Below are 25420 nucleotides of genomic sequence, written 5' to 3'. Positions count from 1 at the left end.
AGTTTAGAGTGCTACATCTTTTTATTGTATGATGCCATGAGAGCTTCTGGGAGACAAAATGAATCATATCACAATAATGGGTTGATTGAAACCCGGACTGTTACATATATTAATAATAAAACTCATAGCACAAGCTAGAGCAAGAAAACAATCCATTTGATAGATTTGTTTCACTCATGCGCTTCCTGCTTTTTCATGAATTGCTTTTCTTGTGTGTGTGATTTTAATGGGTTTCTTTCTTTATATAAAGTGCTCCTTGCGAAAGATCAGTAGTAGCTTTTGTATTGTAATAAGTATCTAAGGTTTATGCCTCACCATCTGTGTCTTTCCCTGAATGGATTACAACCCATAGGAAAGAGAATGATACATATACAGTCCATAAAACCAAGAGAATACACATTGTAGATCATATTGCTGTTGCCAAGGCTGTTGGTGCTGCCAAGTTAGCTATCTTTTTGAATGTCTTTCATGCACCCGCACACATCTCTTTTTTTTGTCACTTAAGTTGTTTACATTCATTCATTCCCTTGGGACTTTCCCTAACCTTAATCAAGAACCAAGTCTTAACCATAAAATGTTATGTGTTACTTCATGGTGACCAGTTTTTTGTCTCCAAATTGGAGGTGAGTCTCAGTAATGTGTCTGTGTGAACAGATTCTTATTCCCACCATGTGATTAATACAAATAAACACACTGACCTACAAGTAGGTTGAGCATGATGTAGGCTATAATGACATAGAAAGAGCAGAAGTAGATAAGAGCTCCGGCATAGTTGCCACAGTCAGTCTCCCAGTAGCGATGTTTATCCGGGGTGCAAAATGGGGGCTGTACCTGGGGATAGAACAACCAAAACATGTTCACATCAACATAAGAGCCATTAAAATAATAGAAATTACAATTTTTTATAAAATATAACACATAAAACACAACAAATGTCCCCTGAAATATTACAAGGTTATTAAAGGGTTTTACTATTTATTATTATTTATTTTCTAACTTACGTAGTGATATCTAGACACATCAACAGTTTTCATTAGGACTATTTAATCAATAGAATGTAGTTCCAGCGGAAACTGCTGAGAGTGAGGTCTGTGGACTATCCAATGTAACATAGACAATTGGGAGTACCTGTGATTTTTTGCTGTGAGCACCACAAACAAATATCCATTCACCTCCATTGTATTGGGGTGCAGGCAGAAATTAGAGTGAAGTGACCCTTCCCACACAAAATATAATACAAACAATATACAATATTTTCTCAGATTGGGACTAGATGGTCTGCTGCTTTGTTTGTGTGGATGTGTGCTGGATTCACAGCCCATCTTACCATGCAGTCATGCATGATTTTATTCCAATCTTCCCCTGTGACAATACGGAAGAGAACAGTGATAGCCTTGCCCGCTGTGGAGAAGTTGGCATGCCTGCAATTAGGGAAGACAGAATGAGACAACTCTATAAATAAGGGGTTTTGCTGTAGTGTATACAGTCTGCAGTGCTCACCAGTGAGAATAAGCAAAACAATAAAAGACAGGTCAATAAACAGAAACACAAGATGCAATCCTTACCTGTTGATGTTCTCTCCATATTTGACCGTTCCAAAGAGAACAACGCCAGCAAATGCGTAGCAGAGGAGAAGGAGAAACATTCCCACGATGATGAAGAAGCTCTTGTACATACTTACTACCACAGTCAACAGCAGCATCTTCAGCGTCACCTTTAGACATCACACACACATTCAGAAGTATATTTTGTTGTTAAAAAACACAGCAAAATACAGTGAACTGAGTTTTTGGCAGAAATGTACTCACATGCTTCCCACATATTGTGAAGAATCTGAAGACAATCACACATGTGCCCATCATGTAGGTATATGCATTCTAAAGGAAAAAAATAGAAGGAAATTATTTGCTAAAATACATTAAGTTGACTTTATTAAGTCCTCCATTAATGTGACAGCAATTTGTCTAACCAGTAAGGCAAAGTGCAGGACTATCCAGATGACACCAAGTGACGTGACCAGCAGGTCATAGCGATTCCGTCGGCTCTGCCAGTAACCCGCTGGAGACATAGCTATCAGCTTCATGGTCACCTGGGTAACAACACCAACACAAAACTTTAGACGGATATCTATACTCAGAGGAAGCAATCAAAGTAAAACCTTAAAATAGCCGGATGAGTAGACAGGATAACAGGCTCACCTCCAGGACAAATATAAAGGTGAAGACAACCGACATGGTAGCAAGGGGAAATGTTACATGATCGTCTACATCCCACTGAAGAAGAGCAGATTCACACGTCAGTATGTTCACATTTTATACATATGGCACATTCCAATTGTTCTCAACATGCAAAAAAAATCTAAAATAAAATAAGAAGCATGTATAGGTGAAATGACATGTTGCATACCTTGACTGAGAGCAGCACTGACTGTGCCAACACCAGCACAGCAATGCCTCGTTTGAAGAAGGGGTGCTGGGTAATGTCATACATCTTGGCCCGGAAACCCCCGTTTTCTGTAAGGCAGATAGAAAACACAAGGTTTAACGGAAACCTGCATAGTGACAATAAAATTCTCTTGATTATTTATTTCAATGTTTTCAAGCAGCTGGGGTGGGTTGAGAAAATTTAATGACCACATTTGAATGTCTACACTGGCTGTGGCAGTGGTGTACAGCTTGAATCTGTGGTAGTATCCCTGTAGCCTGCAGAGGGCACTCGTGAGCTGCTTGGATGGTCCTGTCAGTGTGATAATACTTTACAGCGCTGGAGGATTAACACACACATATTTATGTAGATATTTAAAATACAGTGAAAGAGACTAACACCATCTTGCAAATGTGCACTGGATTTTAAAAATTGCATAGTGAGGTTAGTATTACATCACTGACTTCACAAGAGACTCACAGATACTCAAATATTTTGGTTTCTTTGAACTTAAATGACACAATCTTAAGTTCAAAGATAAAGTCCTTAACGTTTCATAATATATCCCATGAAGCATATTTGGAAATCTTTATACTCATGTTTAAGGCACAGTATATTCATATTTGGGATGGTGTATATTTGTGCCTTGGGACTCTCTCTTAGCTGCTTTAAAACAGGATGAGAGGAGTTGATGTGATACTATATTCCATTTGTCACTTCTGCTGCAGCAGCCACTTCTCCAGATTGTTCAACGGTGCAGAAGGGCTGCATCTACACCGCAAAATTGCAAAAATCTGTTGGCCTTCTTCATATGCACTTGTATTTCAAACTCATGCTCGTAACCAGTCTCATATGTCAGCATTCTAGCTTTTTAATTTGAAAACTGCTGTAATGCTTGATACAATTGTCCCTGGTGTCCATTTCAAAGCAGGGAGTTTAATGTCTAATGAACATCAAATAGAACATCCTGACAAAATGCTCTAACAAAAGAACATCCAGTGACAGGCAATGTGATTACAAATGACTGCTGACCGCTGAGACAATTTCTGCAAGCACTTTGAGTAGGACCATGTGAGTTAAGGCCAGTTCAGTGCTGTAATAATCTGCCAGTAGTGAGTGAGTGGCGCCAGTGCCGAGGGCCTTTGGATGTGGATCAAAGTCAGGTTGATACTGCTGGTGTCAGCGGCACTGCTGACTAAAATTGAAGCCATTGATTTTCTGTTAGTTCTCAGCCTCAGCTGTACTAACAGGCGTTTTCCCACACTGCCTCCGAGAACCTTCAACTATTCTCACGACTCCAATCACAGAGGAGCAACAATGTAAATGCACAGTAATCCCATGTTTAAATGTTATTGATAGAACTATGAGGCTTTGCTTATGTATGAAATTCAAGTTGAATATTTATCCAGTTACTGCTTGTCCATTCATGTAAATTTAGTGTGGATAAAGCTGGTAGTTTACTTCAACAGAGGTGTCAAAATTTAATAAAATCAGTAAATATATTTCACATAGAAGGCTGTGACATGCATGATTCAGTGTCTGAGCCATTTGCGTTCTGTCTTCCTTTTCACTTTTTTTCATTACTGCTGCTAATCATCGATAGGGTGTCATTATAAATCCCTCCCCCCAACACACACACGCCACATGATCAAACAGGGAGTGGGGCAAAGACTTGACTTTCATAATGTTTAGTATGATACTCTATCACTGCTTTGTATTACAGAATGATTAAAAAAGCATTTGTTGTGTGTTGTGAAAGCATTTTTAATATGTGTGTGTACCTGGGCGAGGAGGCAGGTGGAGAGGTTGGGCTATTTTCAGTCTGCTCTTCAGATCCTCCCATCTCCTCTGGTCCACAGTTAGCAAAGCAGTGCCCTGGTGGTGGGAGACACAACACATATAAAACCTGGAGTGGTTGTCCTGATGGACTGCAGACATCCCTGCCTGCTTCTCTACTCTCTTCACTGCCAATAAAGGCAAAAACAACCACCGAATAATCTTAATAATCATAATCTTAATAAAGTATAAAGTTGTATCTCATAGCTGGAAGTTATTTAGTGAGATACATGAGGTGCTTACCTTGTTCTCGTTGAAGTTTGCAATGACGACGCCTACGAACAGAGTGAGTCCAATCATGCATCCCAGAAACACAAAGACATGGATGTAGATGCCATGGATCTGCCAGCACAGAGGTAATAAACTAAACTGAGTAACACTCACACTGCTGTTGCAATACATGAGACAGTAATAGAAATTTTTGGTGGAAGGTGTGAAGTAAGTAAGTGAAAAGTAAGATCAGGTTCAGTACCGGTCCAACGCGGTGAATAATGACATCTCGGACTTCCACCCAGCCTTTAAGTGACAGCACTTCAAAAAGAGCCAACATGGCGTTTCCCACATTGTCAAAGTTAAAATTACGAGGGTTGGCCCTGGAGGAGGACAGAATGGAAATATTAATCACTGGCTGTGCTAAAACATTCTTAAATCAAGCAGTAGTGAAAAAAGCAAGTGTTACCAGACTCTAGGTACCCAGAAACCCGGTTTCTTCTCCCCAGGCTTCAGTCTCAGGTTGAGGTTTTTGGAAACGCTGACGTTAATTCTAAATATACCGTAACAGTCCTCCTGTAACAGCACAGTTTAAGAGCAAAACACAGAACGAAGCAACCATTAGAACAGCATCTACAACAGAAAAATAGAGGTATTAGTGAAGTGGTTTACTGCATTTGTTGTATGAAAGAAATACTAAAATATTTAATTTTCTAAAATGATAAACACACTGAGAATATGACAATAATGAATATACTATACTTGGTTTTACATAATGCATAAGGGGTTTTAATAAGAAACGTAATAAGAATCTTAAAAATTAAAAAGTTATAACAGTTTGAAGACAATCATATTAATGCATGATAATCATTAGCACGCTTCTTACCAATTAACTTTAACATTTAATGTTTAACCATTATACTATATAGAAATTTGTAAAAGGCTTTTTATATAATATAAGATGTATTCTATAATGGCACAAGCTGAAATAAGAATAATGACTGTTTCTAAGAAAGTATAGGATAAAAGGAACCACTGGATTATCGATTTTAAAGGGGAAACCCCTTTTACTTGTTCTTGTGGTTTCCTGCAGGGAGCGTGAGATGGGAGGAGGTGGTTTAGTGAGGAGATTATGTTTCTTGCTGTACCCGTTTAAGGATATGGGGGTCGTTGCACTTGGCAAGCTTTCCGGCAAACAGTTGAACTCCGAAGCTTGCGAACACCAGCATTAGTGTGAGGAGCAGAATGGAAACCTGCAGGAGAATCAATCAAGAGTTTAAGGCAGACAGTTCAACATAATCCAAGCCTGTGAGATTAGAGAAACAGCTAAGCATGTGAGACAGCTGTGAACGTTGAGACCTCAGCCAGGAGAATCCAAGTCAGACCCAGAGAGAATCAGTACCTATTGTAAGTTCCTAATAATATAAACAAAAATCCACATTTTAAGACATGTCCTATAAATCATGGATCTTTTTCTGTCAATCTTTTTCCAAAGAATGCAGCATCTTAGTTTTTCACATATCTCAGTGTTTTTCACACAACCATTTTCTCCAAATCATCAATCACTATAGGTTTTCAATAAATTATGTTTAATGATATACTGCACTGCAGTGAAATGTAAACATTTAGCTAATGATCCTGGTAATGCTCTATCTTCAGGTCACTTATATTCCTAATTATTTCCTACAGTATTTCTGAATATAATGATCAACTGTAAGCTAAACATTTACCAGAGTGAGCTCTGTTCACCCACATTTACACACACATATCTGTAACGTACAGTATATCAACCAGGACTGACAAGAGTAAGTGTAATGAACAGCGACTAACTAATTTACATCACTACTTAAAAGTAGATTTTGAAAATAGCTTAAGTATTGTAGCAAGCACACTAGCCACTAACCAGAAAAATCTCCTTGAATCCTTTGAGAACCTCCCGCACCACCTTCCTCATCTGGGGTACCAGCTTGAAGATCCTGAGCGGACGCAGGCAGCGCAGCATCATCATCAGCTGAGCCCCAGACTCAGGAGGGATGTCAGGAGGCAGCCAGCATAGAAAAATCAGACTCACCTACAGAAGCAACATGAATGATCAAGGGAAGAAAAAACTAAAAATAACAAGAAAACTAGGTAATATTTTAATGCTATTTCATCATTTGTTGCAGTCTTCTTGTGTCACAGTTTATAGCCTTCTATTTACATAAACAAAGTCCCCCATTCCCATATCACAATTAACCTAAGACAGATACTGTATGTTCTCCTACAACACAACTGAACCAAGACTAAATCAGACTTCCCTGGAATGTTGATTGTGCGCAGTTGCACAATCAACATGGAAATTAGATGCACATAAGAATTCAAGTTATTTTGGAAAGCTAATAAAATGTGAAATGATGATAGTGGGGCCAATGATCCACCCTTAGAGAGTTTTTTCCAGTATGATTCCTCCATTATGATCATATCAATTTTTATGTTTAAATGACGCTTAAATTAGAAGATTTTTTTTCTCACGAGATAGATGAAAATGTCCATCACTCCTCCAAAGTCTCTGATGACAGCCGTGGGGGTGAAGAACAGACCGTCGGCCATGATCTTCAGGTTTAGTTCGATGCTCATGAAGATCACAAAGACATACTCCCCAATCTGAAACAGAGAACATTGATGTGACAACATGTTCCATTCATGCATACACTGGCTGGTTCATGCAACCATCTAGTTTGAATACCTGAAGTGTGGGGACTTGCATGATCCTGGTGAAAGGTGATTCAAACATCATGGAGATGCAAGAGCAGATGGTTACTATGATCATCACCCAGTCCAAATAGGTGACCAGGCCCAATAGATCACTGCAGGAACACACACATAAATAAAGTTACACAAAAACACAGTTTTTTTTTTAGAATTTACACAAAGTAATTGTATATTCAGCTTAAGTAGGTCAAGAAAGCGATTTGGCGTGCAAACCAGCACGCAATCAGGGATAAGTCAAGAGAGAGAGAGAGATGCAGAGAGACAAAGAGAGCAAGAGCATACATGGGGAGAGTTATCAGAAAGTGAGAATGAAAACATCTTTTTGTGTATATGTATGCGCAGCCCTGTGTTCTACAGCAGGATGTCTGTAAAAATCCCCTGGCACCAATAGTATCTGATGCAAAGGACTGCCTCTCACTTCAATAATGAGACTGTGAGCTTGGCTGAATTACTATCAGGTTGCATAATGGGTGAGATCTATTTCACAGCTCCTCACTTCAGTTTTCATTCCTCACTGCAGTTTTGGAGAAGCACAACAGGCAGGCAATAAGCTACAGAATTAATAAGTATTCTACTGTTGTGGAATAAACAGATCAATAGAGAGTGAAGGAATCAATAATTCATCAGACTTACTACAGTTGGTGGTATTTGGTGTTCTTCACTGCTCCTGTTATGGGGTCAGTTTTGGATCTAGATATGAATTCATATAAATAAAATAAATTGTCAGCATTTTGACAGAAAGAAAGGAGGTTACACATCGTGAATACAAACTGAATTCCAAAATGTTTATCTCATGGCCTCCTGGAACCACAAAATGCTGCCTTGTGAAGCTGGAAAACAACAAATAAAGACCTATACAGTTATATTAGCTCAAATGTAAGACTGATCTTACACATTGAAACGAGCTCGAACGATCATCCTGCAAAAATTCCTGAAGCGGTGCTCCCGACCAACAATAAAGAGAGGCTTATCAAAGTAAGGATGGTTCTCCCTCAACTCCTCCTCCTGGACCTTTCTGCTCAGCCACACAAACAGAGAGATGAGATAAACACCGGTTATTGTACAGTATATCAATGACACAGCAAGGACTGAATGTTGCCTACAAGCAATGGTTAACAGGATGGTATTTTTCTTTTGTTGGGAACTTACTTTTACTAGCTCATATTTTGTGAACATGTGTGTGTGTGTGTGTGTGAATACCTTTTCATCTCTGCTTGCTCTTTCTTTTCTTGGATCATCTTGATCTCACTGTCCTCTCTCTGGGCGTTACGATAGCGTACCGTACTGGAATGCTGGGCAAAGAGACAATAAAGATGTAGCAAGTGACACATTTTTTGCAAAGGTTTTTCCTCAGATTTTTATATTTCTTAGATATTTTGAAGAATACTTGGATAAATACATAAACAACTAGAGCCGAGTTTGAGAAAGCTATTCTGACATGCAAACACACAGTACAATATGTTATGTCAGTGTGCGTTTGCATGCTCACATCTTGGGTGAGTGTCTCCAGCGACTTCCCTCGGCTGATCCTCTGACTAGTGGAACCATGTCGCAGAGATCTGCAGATACAAAAAGCAGACCGTGAGAGAAAAACACTTGAAGTATCTAATCTAGTATAAAAGTTATTACGCTTGTTTGCATTTCTGTGTGTATGTGGGTGTGTGCTGTCGGACCTGCGCTCTTGGCGTATGTGATGCTGGACACTGAGTATGGAGCGTTCCTTCGCTGGCTGGCCTTCAAAGGAACCACTTAGCATACGCTGTCTGGTACAAGCCCTGGGAAAAACAAACACAAACATTTTTTTTTTTTCTCCTCATATCGAATATCATGAATATTATTAATATCATGATAAGAAAAAAAAACAGATCACCAGCTGGTAATCACAACACAGCTGGATCTGTTGCATCTTTCTACCTAACAAGGTATCTGTAGCCCGGATAAAACTGGACTCATAATAGCAGCGATCCAGGGCATCATTTTGAAACAGGTAACGTTCATTCCATTAGTCAGTGTGTGTGTGTATGTGTGTGTGTGACTCTGGGTGTTCCTGTTTGTTCTGGCTAACAGTGGAGTCATGTACCAGAACAGAGCTAATGACACTGTGGGCACCAGCAGTGTGTATACCTTAATCATTTATGCAGACTCGAAGCGATTACTTGTTTATTGGCTGTATGTATGTAAGTGCTTGCGTATGCTAGATTGTGTGTATATTTGCTTACGTTGGTGCGACTGTGAACCTAATTGTGTGTTTGTGTGGAAGATGGCAGGCCAGACAGAACGTGTTATGACTACTGATACGCTGTCTATCATTCAGACTGACAGAATAAGGGAGGAGGGGCAGAGGGAGAGCGAGCCAGATTGGACACGGTGCTGGCGAGCTAATCTACACTTAGTGCCAGCTCTGCCATGCTGAACAGCAAATTATCCATTTCCTTCATTGCGACAGTAAATGAGTCTGAAGAGGGCCTGCATGTGTCTTGTGTGTACGTGTGTGTGTGTGTGTTTGTGTGTGTATGTGTGTGATAAAGAGAGGCATTAACAATACCAGAGTGCTGTTACAGCAAAGCTACATCTAATATGCACACACATTAAAGTTCACACACTCAAAGTCTTTGATGTGTTTTATGACTGTGGATGGCGCATACTAAACACATCAATTTGCTTAGCTGGGGTCTCCAGGGATGGTGTTAATCCAAAATTTTATGGTGTGAAAAGATGTCTAGACGTGCAGGTTAAAATTGGGATAGGTTTGATCAAAAAGGGGGAAAAAAAAAAAAATCAGGCAACATGTAACCGTTGTTTCTGCAGCATTTTAGTTGCAACACTTTATCATGGATCAGATAACTAACTACATGTTGAAATACTGTCACTGTAAATTTCTGGGAACAACAATTTTAACATCTGCAACCTTTCAACCTAATGTAACCCAGGTTTGATCTTAAAGACATCATTTGATCTGCAAATGACCAAAACCACACTACTGAATAGGTGTAGACATGTCTTACCGCAGGATTTTATTGATAGTAGTTTCCTTTTCCAGGAGGTTACGAGCTCGGATGCTAAATATTGACCTGCGAAGCTGAGAGAGCACACACGGGTTGCAAAACAGTGAGAGTCTATTAGTGGGATTTTTTAAATGTTCCGTAGTCTTCCAAAAACACACCATACACACTGAGTACATTTACATACACACTAATATTCCACTAATATTCTGAATATGACAATATTCTGAATTTGATACAGGTCATAATCCATTTGGATATTCCAAATTAAGCCTTATTCCGAATGTAGCATTTTCCAATTAAGACATGTGGGATATCCTGACATGCAGCCATGGACTGACAGGGACGACTCAGTAGTGTAGAAAACATCATGGGACAACCTAAGTACTGGATATGCTTGTAATTATACATTTATATTGGTCATTTCAATATCACTTCCCTCTGCATGTCAATGGAAAGATTAGTGGAATAATATTCATTTTCATTAGCCATGTAAACAGCTTAGCAAGAATATTGTCTTTTTCAGAATAAGGGCAAAAACCGGAATATTTTGTGCATGTAAACATAGTCACTGTAAACACTCGGTCAAATTTGCTATCATTACTGTATTTCTTATTGCTGTGGTTTATCTACTGGATATAGAACCATGAGGATGGAGTCATCACCGTCATATCCACTATCCACAGTAGGTGTGTGTGTGTGAGAGAGAGTGAGGAAATGAGTAAGAGAACGAGTGTGTGAAAGTACCTTTTGATCGATATACTTGTTGTCTTCAATGGCTGAGCGTTTGGAGTGGTCACAGGAGGAGGATGAAGCGGAGGGGAGACGCCGGAACAAACAACTGGTGTCCTGCTGCTGCCGATCAATGAACTGCTTCATAAAACTCTCCCTAGAGTACACAACAAATAACACACACACACACACACATGCACACACAAATGTGATGAAGTGTCCTACTGTAGAAATCCATTTGCTTAAAGATAGAAAAAAATAAGCGTAATTGTATCGTAACACCAAACAATTTCAGTACACTTTCAGCTGCAAAATATGTCAGTGGAAGTTCTTGCTGCAGCAGAAGAGCTCCAGAAGGGGATTTCTGTGTTGGACACAGTTAAGCTCTCCTGCTAAACACTGCATAAGATACAAAAGGCTTTCCTGCAGAATACTGTATTATTGGTGTCTCTAGTACTCGTTGTTGTGGTGTTCTCTCACTACTTCCTGGTAATCACTACTCAATAAAACCTTGTTTTTTCTTTGATTTTCTGTTGATGTGGTATGAGCTTCTGTAAGTCTATATATATATATATATATATATATATATAGTGGATATTGATGCTCATTCTAATGACCAAGTTCCTCTTGTCAAAAAAACAATTGTTACTGGTGCTTGAAATATAAGATCAAAAAATCTAAAACAAATATGCTGTAAGAATCAACTCGGTGTGCGTCTCCCAGTGACTGCGTACCTGATTCTGGGCACAGTGAAATCTGACGGGAGCTTGGAGATCTTCACCATCTGAGGTCTGTTGGGGAACTTCTCAAAGATCCTGAGTCGTAGAGGGAGTTTCTCTTTGGTGTCAGCATTGGCTTCACTTTGCTTGAGCTAACAGGGGAAGAGAGAAAGCCAGTTAATGCATGCAACAGAAGAGCAAGACAGATATAGTAAAAGGGGGAAGTCAGCTGCATGACGAGAATGAGGGAGAGAAGCATTAAAACAATACAAAGGGAAAGAGGGGCACAGTTAACTTGAGTTTGGGTTGTGGAAAGGTTTGACAACTGCATGAAGTCATCCTCGGTATTTATGGGAGTAAAGCACCAGATTAAACCGGGTTTTCCCAGAGAAAACTGTGAAACGCAGAGGTATTACCTTTAAGAGTGCAGCTTTAAGTTTCTGCCTGATGATGGCAGCAACACACTTACATACAAAATGCACATCACATACAGTACAGTACAGACAACCACGTTTAGGATGAGATCCCACTTACTTTCAGAAAAGAATGGAAGAAGGCAACAAAAGAAAAAAAGAAAGATTACTTTGGAGTGGTTGATGGAGAAAAGAAAAGGTAGTGAAAGAATAACGCGCACGTGTGCAGACTTAAGCACAGTGGCACAGGTTGACAAAATAAAAAGATGACAAAGGGAATGAAACCAATTATTTCCATTTAATTACATATGGGGGGAGGCTGATTGAAATTCCCTCGCAGGTATTCTCTGTCTGGGTGCCTGAAGATAACCCCTGATGTATTGCAGATTAGGCCTGGAAGTGAACTGCATTTAGAGCAATGGTGAATGGCAGCTTATCATTCCGAGCAGGCAACCGCTGTGAAACATATTGACTGGGCTCGGTGAACGTTTCTCTGTCAGTCACGCTGTTTTTCTGTCTGTCTGCCGATGCAAACGTCCCTCCACGCTGTTCATGCGTATTGGTATTTCTGTCTGCGCTTGTCTGACTGCGAGCAACCGAATGACTGGAACAGCCTCTCATTTTTGAGGGATAACAGTCAGGGAAAGGAAAGACCTGACAAAAGAGGGAATGTAAATCTGTCTATCTATTTTCTTTTTCTAGCAGACTAAAATGTGAGAGCTTCTTCTTCACCCTGAGTGGGTGAGTGGCGAGTGGCATACTGTGAAGACAGAATTATGCACCGACATTTGTTTGCCCAGGGTTTCTGTCTATATTCTGACTCCTGAGATAGACACAGGATAGAGAGAAGCGGAGACAGAGGGGGACAGAGCATGAGACAAAAAAAGTCAAAGTAAAAGTTGACAGAAGGAAATGTATGGGAAAACATGTATGACAGAAAACTTAAAGGATGATTACAAATAAAGTTGATTGTTAGAGGAAAAATAAGTCTTCCTCGTTAACATGGCTTAAAACACGCTTTCTTTTAATATTGAATCTACTGTAATAGCATAGAATTGAAAATAAGTGTTGAGCAAAATAGTGCTCTTCTCTCTAGTGCTGCAGTTTTCTGTGTGAAACCTGTTGAAAGTGCTGCACTCATCTCAAATAGTATCTGTATATTTGGTTGTTGAATTCCCTGCAAGTAACACACAAGCAAGCAACAAAATCCAGCATGTACACACACACAATGCAGGATTAATATGGACCCTTCAGTTCCCAAATATCCTAACCAATTGGGCCAACTCAGCGAGATGTACAGTTTAGCCAAGGCTCAACACCCTTATCTGCAGCAGTATCCCATTACAGCAAAACTTTCTGTGCCATCTATTGTCCTTTGTTGCTCTCTGTGTTCAACTTGCTTCCTCAGCCTCTCAAAGAATTTGTTCTTCTCCATCAAAGTGGGCATCTATCCACATAGCTTTATATAAGACCACCCCAGTCTCAAAATCTTGAGTTTCAACTTCAGATTCTGTTTATTGCCTCCTTCCCTCACATTCTTCTTTCCTTTCTAAAAGAGGGGAAAGAAGAACTGTAGGGAGAGGAACAGACTTAGACATTCAAAAAGAATTGCTATTAAAATCTTTCTTTCATAAATAGACTAATGTGAGTGAGGCCCAATTATTCATGTACTTCAATTTATTCTGCATCTGGGGACCCACTACCATGCAAATAAATAAGCAAAGGGTACACTGAATTTAATTTAATTTTATTCTGGGAAAATAGTCCACTGTACCATGGACCATTTCGATTCCTTTGTGTGGTGAAGTGCTATTACAGCTCATGGCAATTAATGTCCAGAGGCCAATGTAAGAAGAAGTCCTGTCAGCTATGGTACCAAATGTATAGTTTCCTTAGTTATTGATGCTGTGCAAGGCTGTTCTGTAAAAGGTGAGGAGGTGCACCATTAGCTGCCATAGATCACCATTAACTGTATGTGCTAACCCATTGGTCCTTCAGTCTGGTCAATACATAGGATCAATAAAGCACACATGGACAGACAGAAGCACAGGAACAGGGCACTTCCCAGCAAAATCCATTCTCTGCCGATTATAGGTTTTACGTGTTATCATGGAACAGGAATCGATTTCTCCTGTATCAAAGTACAACCATGATAGTACCAGGTATTATGTAGATACATATCTATGCATTCAAATGCATCTCGTAAATTTATCAGTGTGTGTGTGTGTCTAAGTATTAAGAGAGATAAGTTCTATTTCAAAGTGTATATGTGTGTGTGACAACCATTTCCACCTGTATGTCTGAATGTGTGTGTGTGTGTGTGTAGGAGAAAATGTCTCTGTATTTTTCTTTGTGTCACAGTGAATGGTTGATAAATCAAAACTACTGCTTCCCTTGCCACAGATGAGATTTAGTGTACGGCGGTGTAACAATGGGGCCGAGACTAATGTGTTTTGCCTTGAGACCCATTCAGGTGACCTGCCACTGCTTCCCCCTCCATTCAAGCCAATTTCAGGCTTGGATAAGCTAGGGAGATTTCCGACTGGGATTTCCACAGCTTTCCTGACCAGGGCTGAAAGGAAGAAACTAATGTTGACCATTAGCATTAGACCAAATTCAGTCTTAGCTATAGTTCAGTGGGAGCATCAGGAGAAAGTAAAGTAGTTAGCATGAAAATGGCCCAAGACAAGTCTGGCACAATATGAGTGAAACCAAGCTGGGAGTAAAAGCATTTAACAGGAGCAAAAAAGCTACTCTCTTGCAGGGGAAAAGTAGTAAAACCCCTGTATAATGACACGTTTCAGTGTCAACACCTCCATATAATATGTATGATTACATACAGGATAAGCAAGTTATCATAAAAGCTGTATATTAAAGCTCCAGGACAGGTAACATGGAGCTTGCTTACAGTAGAGGGAAATTATTCAGCTTCTTTTTGACCTGCAAGTTAATCCATAATAATCCTTAACAACTTTATTGCATCTTGTATGCACACAATGGGCTATAGAGCTAGGCAAACCCAGTAGTCCTCTAACAACTAATCCTTTAACTGCTGGCAAACAACTTGAAAATCAGTCACTGCATTTACAACATTTTAGGTTACTAAGAGAACAGAGGGACGTGTTTATATGTACTTTGCGTAACCTGCATATACTGTACATGTAGCATATCAGTAACCAGATTTCTCCTCTATCCTAGACCTCATTTTGGAAGAACTTCTTACTGATTGTAACTGTATTAGTGATAGAATAGATGATAGCTGCCTTCTGACTTTCGCTTTGTAATCTGATTACTTTAAGTGCATGTAAACACACTGATTGATAAGGCAGTACAAAAAAAAACAGTCAAAAGCTTTCATCTCTCATCTTGGTCATCTGAACATTTAGGCATAATGCTTTCATAGATGCACATGCTCCAGCTAGTGACTCTAATAGGCATGTGAATACACATTTTCCCACTTTCCCACCTGAACTCTCTGATCAGTCTTGTCAGAGTGGCTCGGAGACGTGCGAACACAGAGTAGGAATATCTGTGAGAATAGCCAATGGAACAATGGGGAACTGATAAACAGCCACCTTCTAAACTGCTGCCCACACACACTAGCTGAGCACCGGATGCATGTACAGTCATCTGTATTTTACCATTCAGGCATCAAAGCTTGCCATTCACTAGCAACACCAGACAACAGCTGTGCATGTGTGAGAATGTGTGTATGTGTAATTATAGATTTCACATTAATTGTTAGTACAACACAGCCTCCTTACTTTCTTTGTGATGCATCATTCATCATGTGGGTAGTTACTAACTGGCACAGCAGAAAAATACATGGAGTGTGCATGTGCTGTATGTGTGTTTCTCTGTCTTTCTACAAATCTGTCAATAATATCTATGATCAATACTAATATTTAAGTGTAAAAAGGCATACCTATAATTCTTAAAATATGTGTGGTCCCTGTCATACATACTAACCTCAAATAGTGGCCACAGCCTTTATTTACTTCAACTGCAGAGGGCACCAGGCCTTTAATGGAAGCAGGCTTATATTAGAGAGACGCCTTTATTTCTAATTCCCTTTGTTTGATAAGTAAATGGTAAATGGACTGTACTTGTATAGCGCCTTTCTAGTCTTCCAACCACTCAAAGCGCTTTTACACTACGAATCACATTCACCCATTCACACACATTCATACGCTGAATGGGTACAGGGGCTACCATGCAAGGTCCCAACCTGCCCATCAGAGGAAGCTAACCATTCACACACATTCATACACTGATGGCATAGCCATCAGGAGCAATTTGGGGTTAAGTGTCTTGCCCAAGGACACATCGGCATGTGGACCGGAGGAGCCAGGAATCGAACCGCCGATCTTACGATTAGTGAACGAACCGCTCTACCTCCTGAGCCACAGCTGCCTGTATATTTGCATATATTTTAGTACAAAGCCTCCTTGTTTTCTGATCTGCTTGTTTGCTCTGTTAAATTTTTGTTACTGCATCACCAGGATTCTACTTACTCCGACGTGTGGAACAATAAATCTAGAGCTTTAGTTCCAACCAGAACGTTTTGGCAGTGCACCACTTAGCTGTAGCATACCATGGATGTATAATAAGAGCTGGATAGGGCGTCGTCGTTCAGCCTTGCAGCCAATTTTTCCCAGTGGCCACTCGCGGTATTGCAGCAAAAAATCCCCCTGCAGCCCAAAAAGGATTTTCCCTGTAGACCACCATTGTAAAACAGACGCCTGTAAAACTGTCCGACAGGACCCCTCAAATTGCAAACAACGTTTAATTGTTCAATTATGACTCTTTCTATTATGAACTTTTGATCCATGGAGGTTTTATGTTTGTAAAACTTTCCTCGAGCCGAGAAAAGCGATTTAAAAATCTGTGACATCATCACAATGTAAAGTGTATGGGCCGAGCGGGAGCTCGCGGGCGGGGCCAGCGTGGGAAGCACATTTGCGCATATTCAGTGGGCTGCACAACGCGAGGGCAAACTCGGAAACTAGAAACTCTTTTTGGCATATGCGCCAGGCGAGCAATTCCTATAGGACTGAATGGGCACCATTTTTAGTGCGGTGTCCAGCTCTTATAATACATCCATGTAGCATACGGCTAGCATGCTCATGGATGTATGCTCGCCGGCTCAACCAAGTTACCCTGGTTACCCGTGCTCATTTAGTGTTGCTGCTGTCATTATTTTTAAAATATATGGGCTAATAGGGCCATAGTGAGTGAGTGAATGTTGGTGAAGCCCAGTAGAAGACCTGTGACGTGACTGTCAAGTTTCTTTCTGCAGAAAAAAAACAAACAAAACAAAACAAAAAAACATGGCTGCCATTCCTTTTACTCTCAGTCGAAAATGCAATATTTTAAGATAGTTGCTGCATTCAAATGTGTTTTGATAACATTTCTAGTGAGAAATGCCTGTTTTTGGGGCCAGCCTTTATTTGTTCATGTCGACCATGCACCCTGCTATTATTGGAGAACCTATTAGAGGCTATTAATTGACTACCATCTTTTATTTGAGGAAATACAGTAACCTATTTGCATTCTACTTTCCATGGTCTTGGTTGGGTTGCCTAGGCCTCGGGCCAATCCAGCTGTAATACCCAGGGGAGGCAGTGTAGAGAGCAAGTTAGCAGGGGTCACCCTCTCCTCTCATTAGCTGAGTAACGAGCCATGCTGTGGAGATGCTGTAAAGCCACACAGCCCGTAAACCTCTAATAGCTACCTCCAATACCCAAAACAACTCTGGGTAACTTATTACCATTATCTCAAAATCCAAACCTATATACAGTCATATTCAACTGTGTGCCTCTGTGGTCAGGTCTTGTGATGCTGAGGTGTCCAGCGGTAGCCTTGTGGTTAAGACTCATACTTGTGTAATTGCAACATTCACAGCTGGGGACCTTTGCTGCAAGTCTTTCTCTTTCCCCATGTTTCTTGTCTGTCTTCACTATCCACATTAAAAAAAAGCCAAATAAAATAATCTTTGAATTCTTGACAAATGTTAAGTTTAAGAAAATTTCATGTTAAAAACATCTGCAAAAACTATATAAGTATATTCAAGCATCATTAATGACTTACATAAACGGACAGCACTGGGGGGCACACATCCTCAGTCTCTTGGTCCATATATGTAGTATTCCAATTGTGTGGATACTTCTTAGAAAACAGAGCTAGTAAACAAAATGACTGTGCCCCGGCCCTTACCTAAAGTGTCACTGCTCCACAGATAACTTGACCAAGACATCCACTTGAGCACAAAATCTGAGGGGAAAATTAAGTTCAAACACTTTTAAATGGCTGCTTAACATTCCTCAGTATGTCTCCATCCTGCTATAATCATGGGTGAGTTCATTATAACATGCAGCACATACAAAACCATGGCAAAATTAATGTACGATTGCAGCCAAGTGAAGACTAGAATACACAAGTCCACTGTGTGTTAGTGCATGCTAGTTTTAGAACATGGCAGGCACAGTGCCTGGAGTGTCTTCCAATAGAAAACTGAAGGTGACATTCAAAAGATAAGAACACATTGTATTTGGATTCTCCAAGGGGTACGCTCTTTTCTTCTCTGCTCCCTCTGTCTTCCTAGCCTTTCTTCTCCTCTGCTAAATCCCCAAATAAGTCCTTGGTCCATTAAATCACAGAAATGGAGGACAAGCTTTTAGTTTAATTAATAAATAATGAAATCCTTGGTGGGAGGCCATAATACGATCAACCCATAATGCATTTGATCAAACTACATTTTTCTTAACAAAATGTATATTCAATGCTGAACGCCTTCTGAAATATGGTGGCTGAAGCACAGGGCAGAGTGAAAACATGTCACCTTCATAATCAAACATGTATGAATATGTGTAAATTAATATTGAGAAGAATCTGGTGTTATGTGGAGAGAAGAGTCCTTAACAGTGACTACTCATTCTAAACCTCATTTATACTCAAAGCAAACATCCATTTTCCCTCTCCTCCCGTTCTCCTTCCTCTCCCTTCCCTCCCATGCTGTGTTTATCTCTTCCTCCATCTCCTTCACCCACCTCCTCCCCCTTCAGTTTGAACTCTCACAGTTCAACTGACAAATATGGAACAAAAAGATAGACGCATCTCTACTGACCACAACACACTGTTACTGCTATGCTGTTCTCAACGCCAACTTTGACATGGCTGTCACACTGGGGGAAGAAATCTAATTACCTCTGTGCCACATCACACCCTCTGTCTGTGGCCAGTGGAACTCCCCACAGTGTTTCTTTAAGGATCTGGTAGTGAGCCATCCCTCACAACTGTGTCTGTTAAACTGATAATATATTGGGCATTTGAGAGAGTAGTCATCCATCACACCACAGCTGATGCCCACATAGACCTCTAAGATACAAAGAGACACACAATTATAAACACAACACACACACACACACACACACACACACACACATTTTTCTGGTCCAGCCATAAATCCTTGAGCAACAACAAATCATAATTCAAATTTTGCATGTGTAGGCCTTGCACTAGATGGCAGTATGGTTAGATGGTACAAACTATGAAGCACAGCAGTCCGCTTTATCATTGCTGCAGCCCTAAACCGATCAGATAATCTAGGAATCTAATATTTACCAGTGGGTGCAAAGGAAATCCTTCCCAAAGGCAATTTTGGGTCTGGCTCAAAAATAACAAAGGCCAGAGGCTATTGGGAACACACATGAACAGAGCACAATGGAATCGGTCGCAAAAACTTGACCGATTATTAAAATAATATAGGGCCAGAAATTTAAAGAAATGTATTTGTATCAAATCAAATCAGGAAATACTTAAATTGTCATGCTTTGAGCAAATTGTTTTCCTTTCCTTCTCTCAAAAATAGAGTCCAACCAATGCTGGATATTTGTGGCAGATACAAGAGTTCCATAACAGAGTCCATAACAGTATAATAATAGTAACATACACAAACATTTTTTTAAAAGGATCCCTTAAATTTGAGTACTATTCTTATTATCAAGGTCTTAATCAAGAGGACCATGAGAGAGGACACCTTGAGTACAGACTATTTTGTCCATTTTGTCTGTTTTTTTATCCCGCAAATTTGTTTTTTAAGAAATTTTGACCAACATATGTACAAAGTGGAACATTTTTCAGATGAAAAATAAGCTTCTCTGTGCTTTTTGGTTAACAAACAAGGGCATATTTTACTGTTTGTAAAATATCTTTATCTCAACAATAACTGGTATTTCTGTGCTCCAATTTGTTGTTACTCGTCAGTCTACCTAATACAGTATACCAAGATATTGGTATGGCCAATCAGTCAAGCTCCATTTCAAAAATAGACTTATCACAAAGGCATATAGTATCCAACTGCAAGTTTCTGTGTATGTGTGTTCACTGGCTACTTTGGGTGGCTGCTTACTGTATAGGTCATGAAAATATATGTGTTATTGTGGTCATAACAAACATTAAAACATTATCTAAAGCCCAACCAAGAATTACCAAAATTGAAATGTTATAAAACAGGTCCTTCATTTTAGTTACATCAAACAGTCCATGACCAGGCAGACCATCACTTTCCAGCACATACAGTATGTCCTCTACAGGCTGAACACTCACAGCTACACCCTCTCCTCTCTGCTCATGAGCATCTGGCAGATTTTGAGAGAATGAAAGAGAAAATATCAAAGGACAGAAGAGAGGTCTCAGAGCTCAATGTGCAAAGGATTCAAATGTCAGTTTGTCTGCATGCATAATGTAAAAAGATTGTAGTCGAAGGAAAGGTAGCTATGCTTTTAGCTTTTCTCACTCTCTGCATTGCTTTTTACATGCTCCTTTTTTTGACAATTTCCCAAATGTGTTCTTCATGACTCATCTACCTGGCCTGAGGACCTGTTTGATTGCCACACATTTCCTTACACACACACACACAAACACACACACACACACACACACACACACATACACACACACACACACACACACACACACACACACACACACACACACATTATCATCATCATCACTGCCCTAAGGGGTAAACACCTTTTTCTATTTAGCTGATATCTACCGGCACAGGATAAACATTTTACCCTATCCCTGCACCTCCCCCTGGCCCTGCAGACATTGCTCTGTGGGCAGGAATGATTTGTTGGATGGAGATGGGCCATCAATCTCTCCCATAACTAAGCCCACCAACCTGTCACACAGTAGATGAAGGTAGAGCAATAATGGGCAGCAGCAACGTCCAATAGACAAAGTAATTTTTCTAATCACGTACAGCTATTGGCCCATTCCTGTTGTCCTCCTCTGATGGTGGCACTTTAGATCTATGACTATGACTGTCTGCAGTTGTGCAGTCACTGCAGACTTAAGTTACACTGCGAATTAGTACAAAAAGTAGAAGCAATTTTATCCATTTGTACATGGAGAAGAAACAAGGGTAAAAAGAAGAGGGTACAGCGTTCTATCTCACACAGGCTCCGCCCTCTATTGCACTCTATGGGGTAATACTCACAATCACATGCACACAATCACCCACTGAAATTTGCACGTACGTAGCCAGCCAATCAGGACACGCCTACCGATTACGTGTGTCTCACACAGTATATAAGGCAGCGCTTCGCTGCTGCCTGCCGTACTCCATTAACTAGAAGAGCGCCCCTCAGCCATGCCAACAGGCGGAGTATCTAGGAGTTGTATTTGACTTGGTCAGTCTGTGGGCCATTCTGTCGGAATCCAGATGGATGGCCCTGTAGCAGGTAGTCCTAAGGCTGCGGTGGGGAGCAGCAGTGACAGCTTTGTCTTTGCAGGTGTTGGGGCTCATGGCAGTGGGCCATCCAGTGGTTCCACTGGGGCTCCTGCAAATGTGCCACCTGCAAAGGTGGTTTGCCAGCCTGCACTTGGATCCCGAGAGGCACATGGACTGAATGGTGAACGTTCCTCCATCAGTGTATAAGGACCTGTGTTATTGGGGTCCCCACAGCATCTGTCAATGGGGACAAAGCTGGGTTGAATGACCTCCTACATAGCGGTGTTCACAGATGCGTCCATGACAGGGTTGGGGGGCACATGCCTGGGGAGAGCAATAGGTGGTGTGTGGCCTTCAGGGGAAAACTGACACATCAACCCTCTGAAACTTCAGGCAGTGATCTTGGTTCTCCAACATTTCCTGATCCAGGTTCAGGGGAGACGTGTTGGTGAGAACAGATAACCGCCCCACGATTGCCTATATCAACAGTCAGGGCAGAGTCTAATCCCCAGCCCTGTTGATGATGGTGGAGAACCTGTTGTTGTGGCCTTCAGAACATCTCCTGTCTCTGAGAACCCTCCACATTCCAGGTCCAGAAAACACGGGCACTAACCTCATGTCAAGAGGTGGCCCTCTGGCAGATGAGTGGAGGCTGAACCCCAAGGTGATGTAGCAGATTTTGAACGGGTTTGGGAAAGCAGAAGTCGACCTGTTCGCAAGTCGGAACAACACTCACTGCCCGCTCTGGTTGTCCCTGATGCTGCAAGACAATCCACCCCTGGGGGTGGACATGTTTGCACACGTGCCATGGCCAAGGAGGCTGCTATACACCTTTCCTCCTCTTCATCTCATTCCCCCTCTGCTGGAGAGAGTGAGAAAAGAGCGGCTGTTGGTCATTCTGATAGCCCCAGACCACCGTTCAGTGCCATGGTATGCAGAGATATCTCAGATGTTGGTGGCCCAGCCCTGGTCCATCCCCCAAGTCTGGGGGGCCCTGTCCCAGGAGGCAGACTTGATAGGCGCGCTACCGACATTGGGCTGACCTCTCCAGGCTTGGTTCCTGAGAGGGACAGGCTGATGCAGGCTGGACTGTCTGCACAGGTGGTACAGACCATCCAGGCGGCGAGAGCAGGATCCACCATTGCTTGCTAAAAAACAAAGTGGTTAGGATTCCAATGGTGATAGAAAGGAGATTAGACTCCTGACATGTGCAGTGGGAGAGGTTCTCTCCTTTACAGTATCTAGTGGAAAAGGGGCTATCTCATGCCACTGTTAAAGTCTATGCAGCAGCTATTTCCTCCCATCATGATGGTTTTGGCGACAGACCTGTCTTCGCCCACCCCCTCATGAAACGTTTCTTACAGGAGGTTAGGAGACAACGCCTAGTGATGCATGTCTCCGCCCCCCGTGGGAACTACAGTTGGTGCTCAAGGCCCTAGTGAGTGATTACTATGACCCCCTGGAGTGGTCCTCTTTGAAGGCATCGTCATTCAAAACAGCTTTGCGGCTTGTGCTGACTTCAGCTAAGAGAGTGAGTTAGATGTGCCTCACTGCCATTTCTTGCATATTAATTATCTAACAATTTATCTACTGTAACAAAACAGTACAGTCAATTGTCACCAAATAGACGACAATAAAACAACAAGGCGGTATTGCGTTTTTAGTGTGAGATAAAAACTAATCCAGGTTGTAGGTGTAAGTAAACCTGCCACCATTACTGCATTGGCATCTTGCCTGTAAATCTGCATAACAGCACTGTAATGAACACATAAAGCCATACATTTTTCAATAAAATCTAGTCCAAAACTACAGTCACTGGGCTGGACTGTCATCAACTGCTGATATAACAAACTTCAACTTTGGAAAGCTAAATCCACAAGCCTTAACTTTTCTTCATCTTCATTAAATCCTGGCATTCCATCTAAAACCATACTATCTGTCTACCATTCCTGGCCAAAATCCAGGTGATTGCTGACCACCAACATCAAACCAGCAGTTGTGTGTTCACCCAGTGAAACTCAGCCGCCACAGTAATGGCAGCGTCACTAGAGCGTGCAACACATAAATCAACTAAATTAGTCTATATGAATGCCAATTTATTTCTGCTGTGCAGTATGAAAATTTTAAATGATATTTCATGAGGAGTTCAGCACTTCCCCAAGTTTGTGTGTGTGTGTGCAGGTGTTTGTGTGTGTTTGTATGTGGGCGGGCAGGTGGGGGGTGGGAAGTGCTCTGGTTCCTCCCATCACTTCTGTTTTCCTGTGCTGTCTACCTTTCTCCTGTCCCTGGCTTCATTTCATTAAAAAATTCCAGCTAACCTAATTTCACGCAATAAATGCGTTATCCTAATCAACATTGATGGGTGGTGCATGCTTGCGTGTGTGTGTGTGTGTGTGTGTGAGAGAGAGAGAGACATGAAGAAATTCCTGCTACTTCTGTGCTTCTGGCTCATCACTGTGGTGGAATAAATCGTTTGTTCATTTGCTGCAGCCCTGCTTACTCTCACTTCCCTAATTATTAATGATCACTCTTTATGTGCACGACATGTGTGTTTGCACATGCAAGTGTGTATGCACATGTGCCTGTGTGTATGTATGGGTGTGTGTGAGTGCTGAAAGCAAATAACTTTAATTCTTGTTCTCAGGCTGTGATTACAACGCATAGATTCAGAACTGTTTGACGACAGCTCCCATCACGCAACTTTAAAGCAACCAGATATTTCAGCACAGCAAGCTAACACTGATCTGCTTGATCATAGTGGGACTACCAACAAGCCTCTGTGCTCTCCTGATGGTTCAAGCTTTGACTCACAGATGAAATATCAAATCAAGACAAATGGTCTGTCGAGGTTGACAGATGCAAGTCATTCCCCTGAAAGGCTGGGCTGCAATCAGCATACAAACGATGACAGATGTTTTTAGCTACATGCCTTATTGATGATGTCATTATCAAATCAGCAACATGGGCAGACACAGTAGTCCAACTGCTTCACACACACTCACACACACACACACACACACACACACACGCACACACACACGCACACACACACGCACACACACACACACACACACACACACACACACACACACACACATTCACACAGTGGTGTTTCCATCACTTCAGAGGACATTACATTAACTTATATTCATTTCCTGGAGACTTGTCCAAACTATAACGTAGCCATAAACGTACCTTAACTTTAAACCAAGTCTTCACACTAAAATGAATGACTTACGTTAAGGGGATTTGCTTTTTGTCCTCATAAGGGAGGCGAGTCCCCACAACATGACTGTGTAAACAGATTTACGTCCTCACAGTATGAGGAATACCTGGGGTGGCTGCGGCTCAGAGGTTGAGCGGGTCGTCCACTAATTGGAAGATCAGCAGTTTGATCCCTGGCTCCATCAGTCCACATATCTAAGTGTCCTTGGGCAAGATATTGAACCCCAAATTGCTCCTGCTGGCTGTGCCATCAGTGTGTGAGTGTGCACATAAATAAGCATTAGAAACTCCTCCTGATCAGCAGATTGGTACCTTGTATGGCAGCCTCTGCCATCAGTGTATGAATGTGTGTGTGAATGGGTGAATGTT

General features: G+C 41.2%; 1 protein-coding gene across 5 annotated transcripts in view; it reads right to left on the bottom strand.

The window, feature by feature from the left end:
• The window catches only part of nalcn (sodium leak channel, non-selective), a 78845-nt gene that overhangs the window by 3204 nt on the left and 50221 nt on the right, over positions 1 to 25420 (bottom strand). For all 5 annotated transcript variants that reach the window (XM_044366080.1, XM_044366083.1, XM_044366081.1 and 2 more), the window contains 23 exons: positions 11690 to 11826; positions 10971 to 11112; positions 10227 to 10300; positions 8895 to 8996; positions 8711 to 8780; positions 8422 to 8513; positions 8114 to 8236; positions 7855 to 7911; positions 7196 to 7316; positions 6982 to 7113; positions 6374 to 6541; positions 5619 to 5723; positions 4940 to 5046; positions 4733 to 4853; positions 4504 to 4602; positions 4206 to 4299; positions 2407 to 2513; positions 2199 to 2273; positions 1970 to 2089; positions 1809 to 1877; positions 1566 to 1714; positions 1328 to 1421; positions 699 to 831 (listed from right to left, as the gene is read on the bottom strand). In XM_044366080.1, the coding sequence (XP_044222015.1) occupies positions 699 to 831; positions 1328 to 1421; positions 1566 to 1714; positions 1809 to 1877; positions 1970 to 2089; positions 2199 to 2273; positions 2407 to 2513; positions 4206 to 4299; positions 4504 to 4602; positions 4733 to 4853; positions 4940 to 5046; positions 5619 to 5723; positions 6374 to 6541; positions 6982 to 7113; positions 7196 to 7316; positions 7855 to 7911; positions 8114 to 8236; positions 8422 to 8513; positions 8711 to 8780; positions 8895 to 8996; positions 10227 to 10300; positions 10971 to 11112; positions 11690 to 11826 (2491 nt within the window). The remainder of the gene's footprint in view (positions 1 to 698; positions 832 to 1327; positions 1422 to 1565; positions 1715 to 1808; positions 1878 to 1969; positions 2090 to 2198; positions 2274 to 2406; positions 2514 to 4205; positions 4300 to 4503; positions 4603 to 4732; positions 4854 to 4939; positions 5047 to 5618; positions 5724 to 6373; positions 6542 to 6981; positions 7114 to 7195; positions 7317 to 7854; positions 7912 to 8113; positions 8237 to 8421; positions 8514 to 8710; positions 8781 to 8894; positions 8997 to 10226; positions 10301 to 10970; positions 11113 to 11689; positions 11827 to 25420) is intronic.

The sequence above is a fragment of the Thunnus albacares genome, chromosome 11, assembly GCF_914725855.1.
Source record: "Thunnus albacares chromosome 11, fThuAlb1.1, whole genome shotgun sequence".
Classification (NCBI taxonomy): Eukaryota; Metazoa; Chordata; class Actinopteri; order Scombriformes; family Scombridae; genus Thunnus; species Thunnus albacares.
Note: the sequence above shows the minus strand (reverse complement) of the source record. Positions and strands in the feature narration are given on the sequence as shown.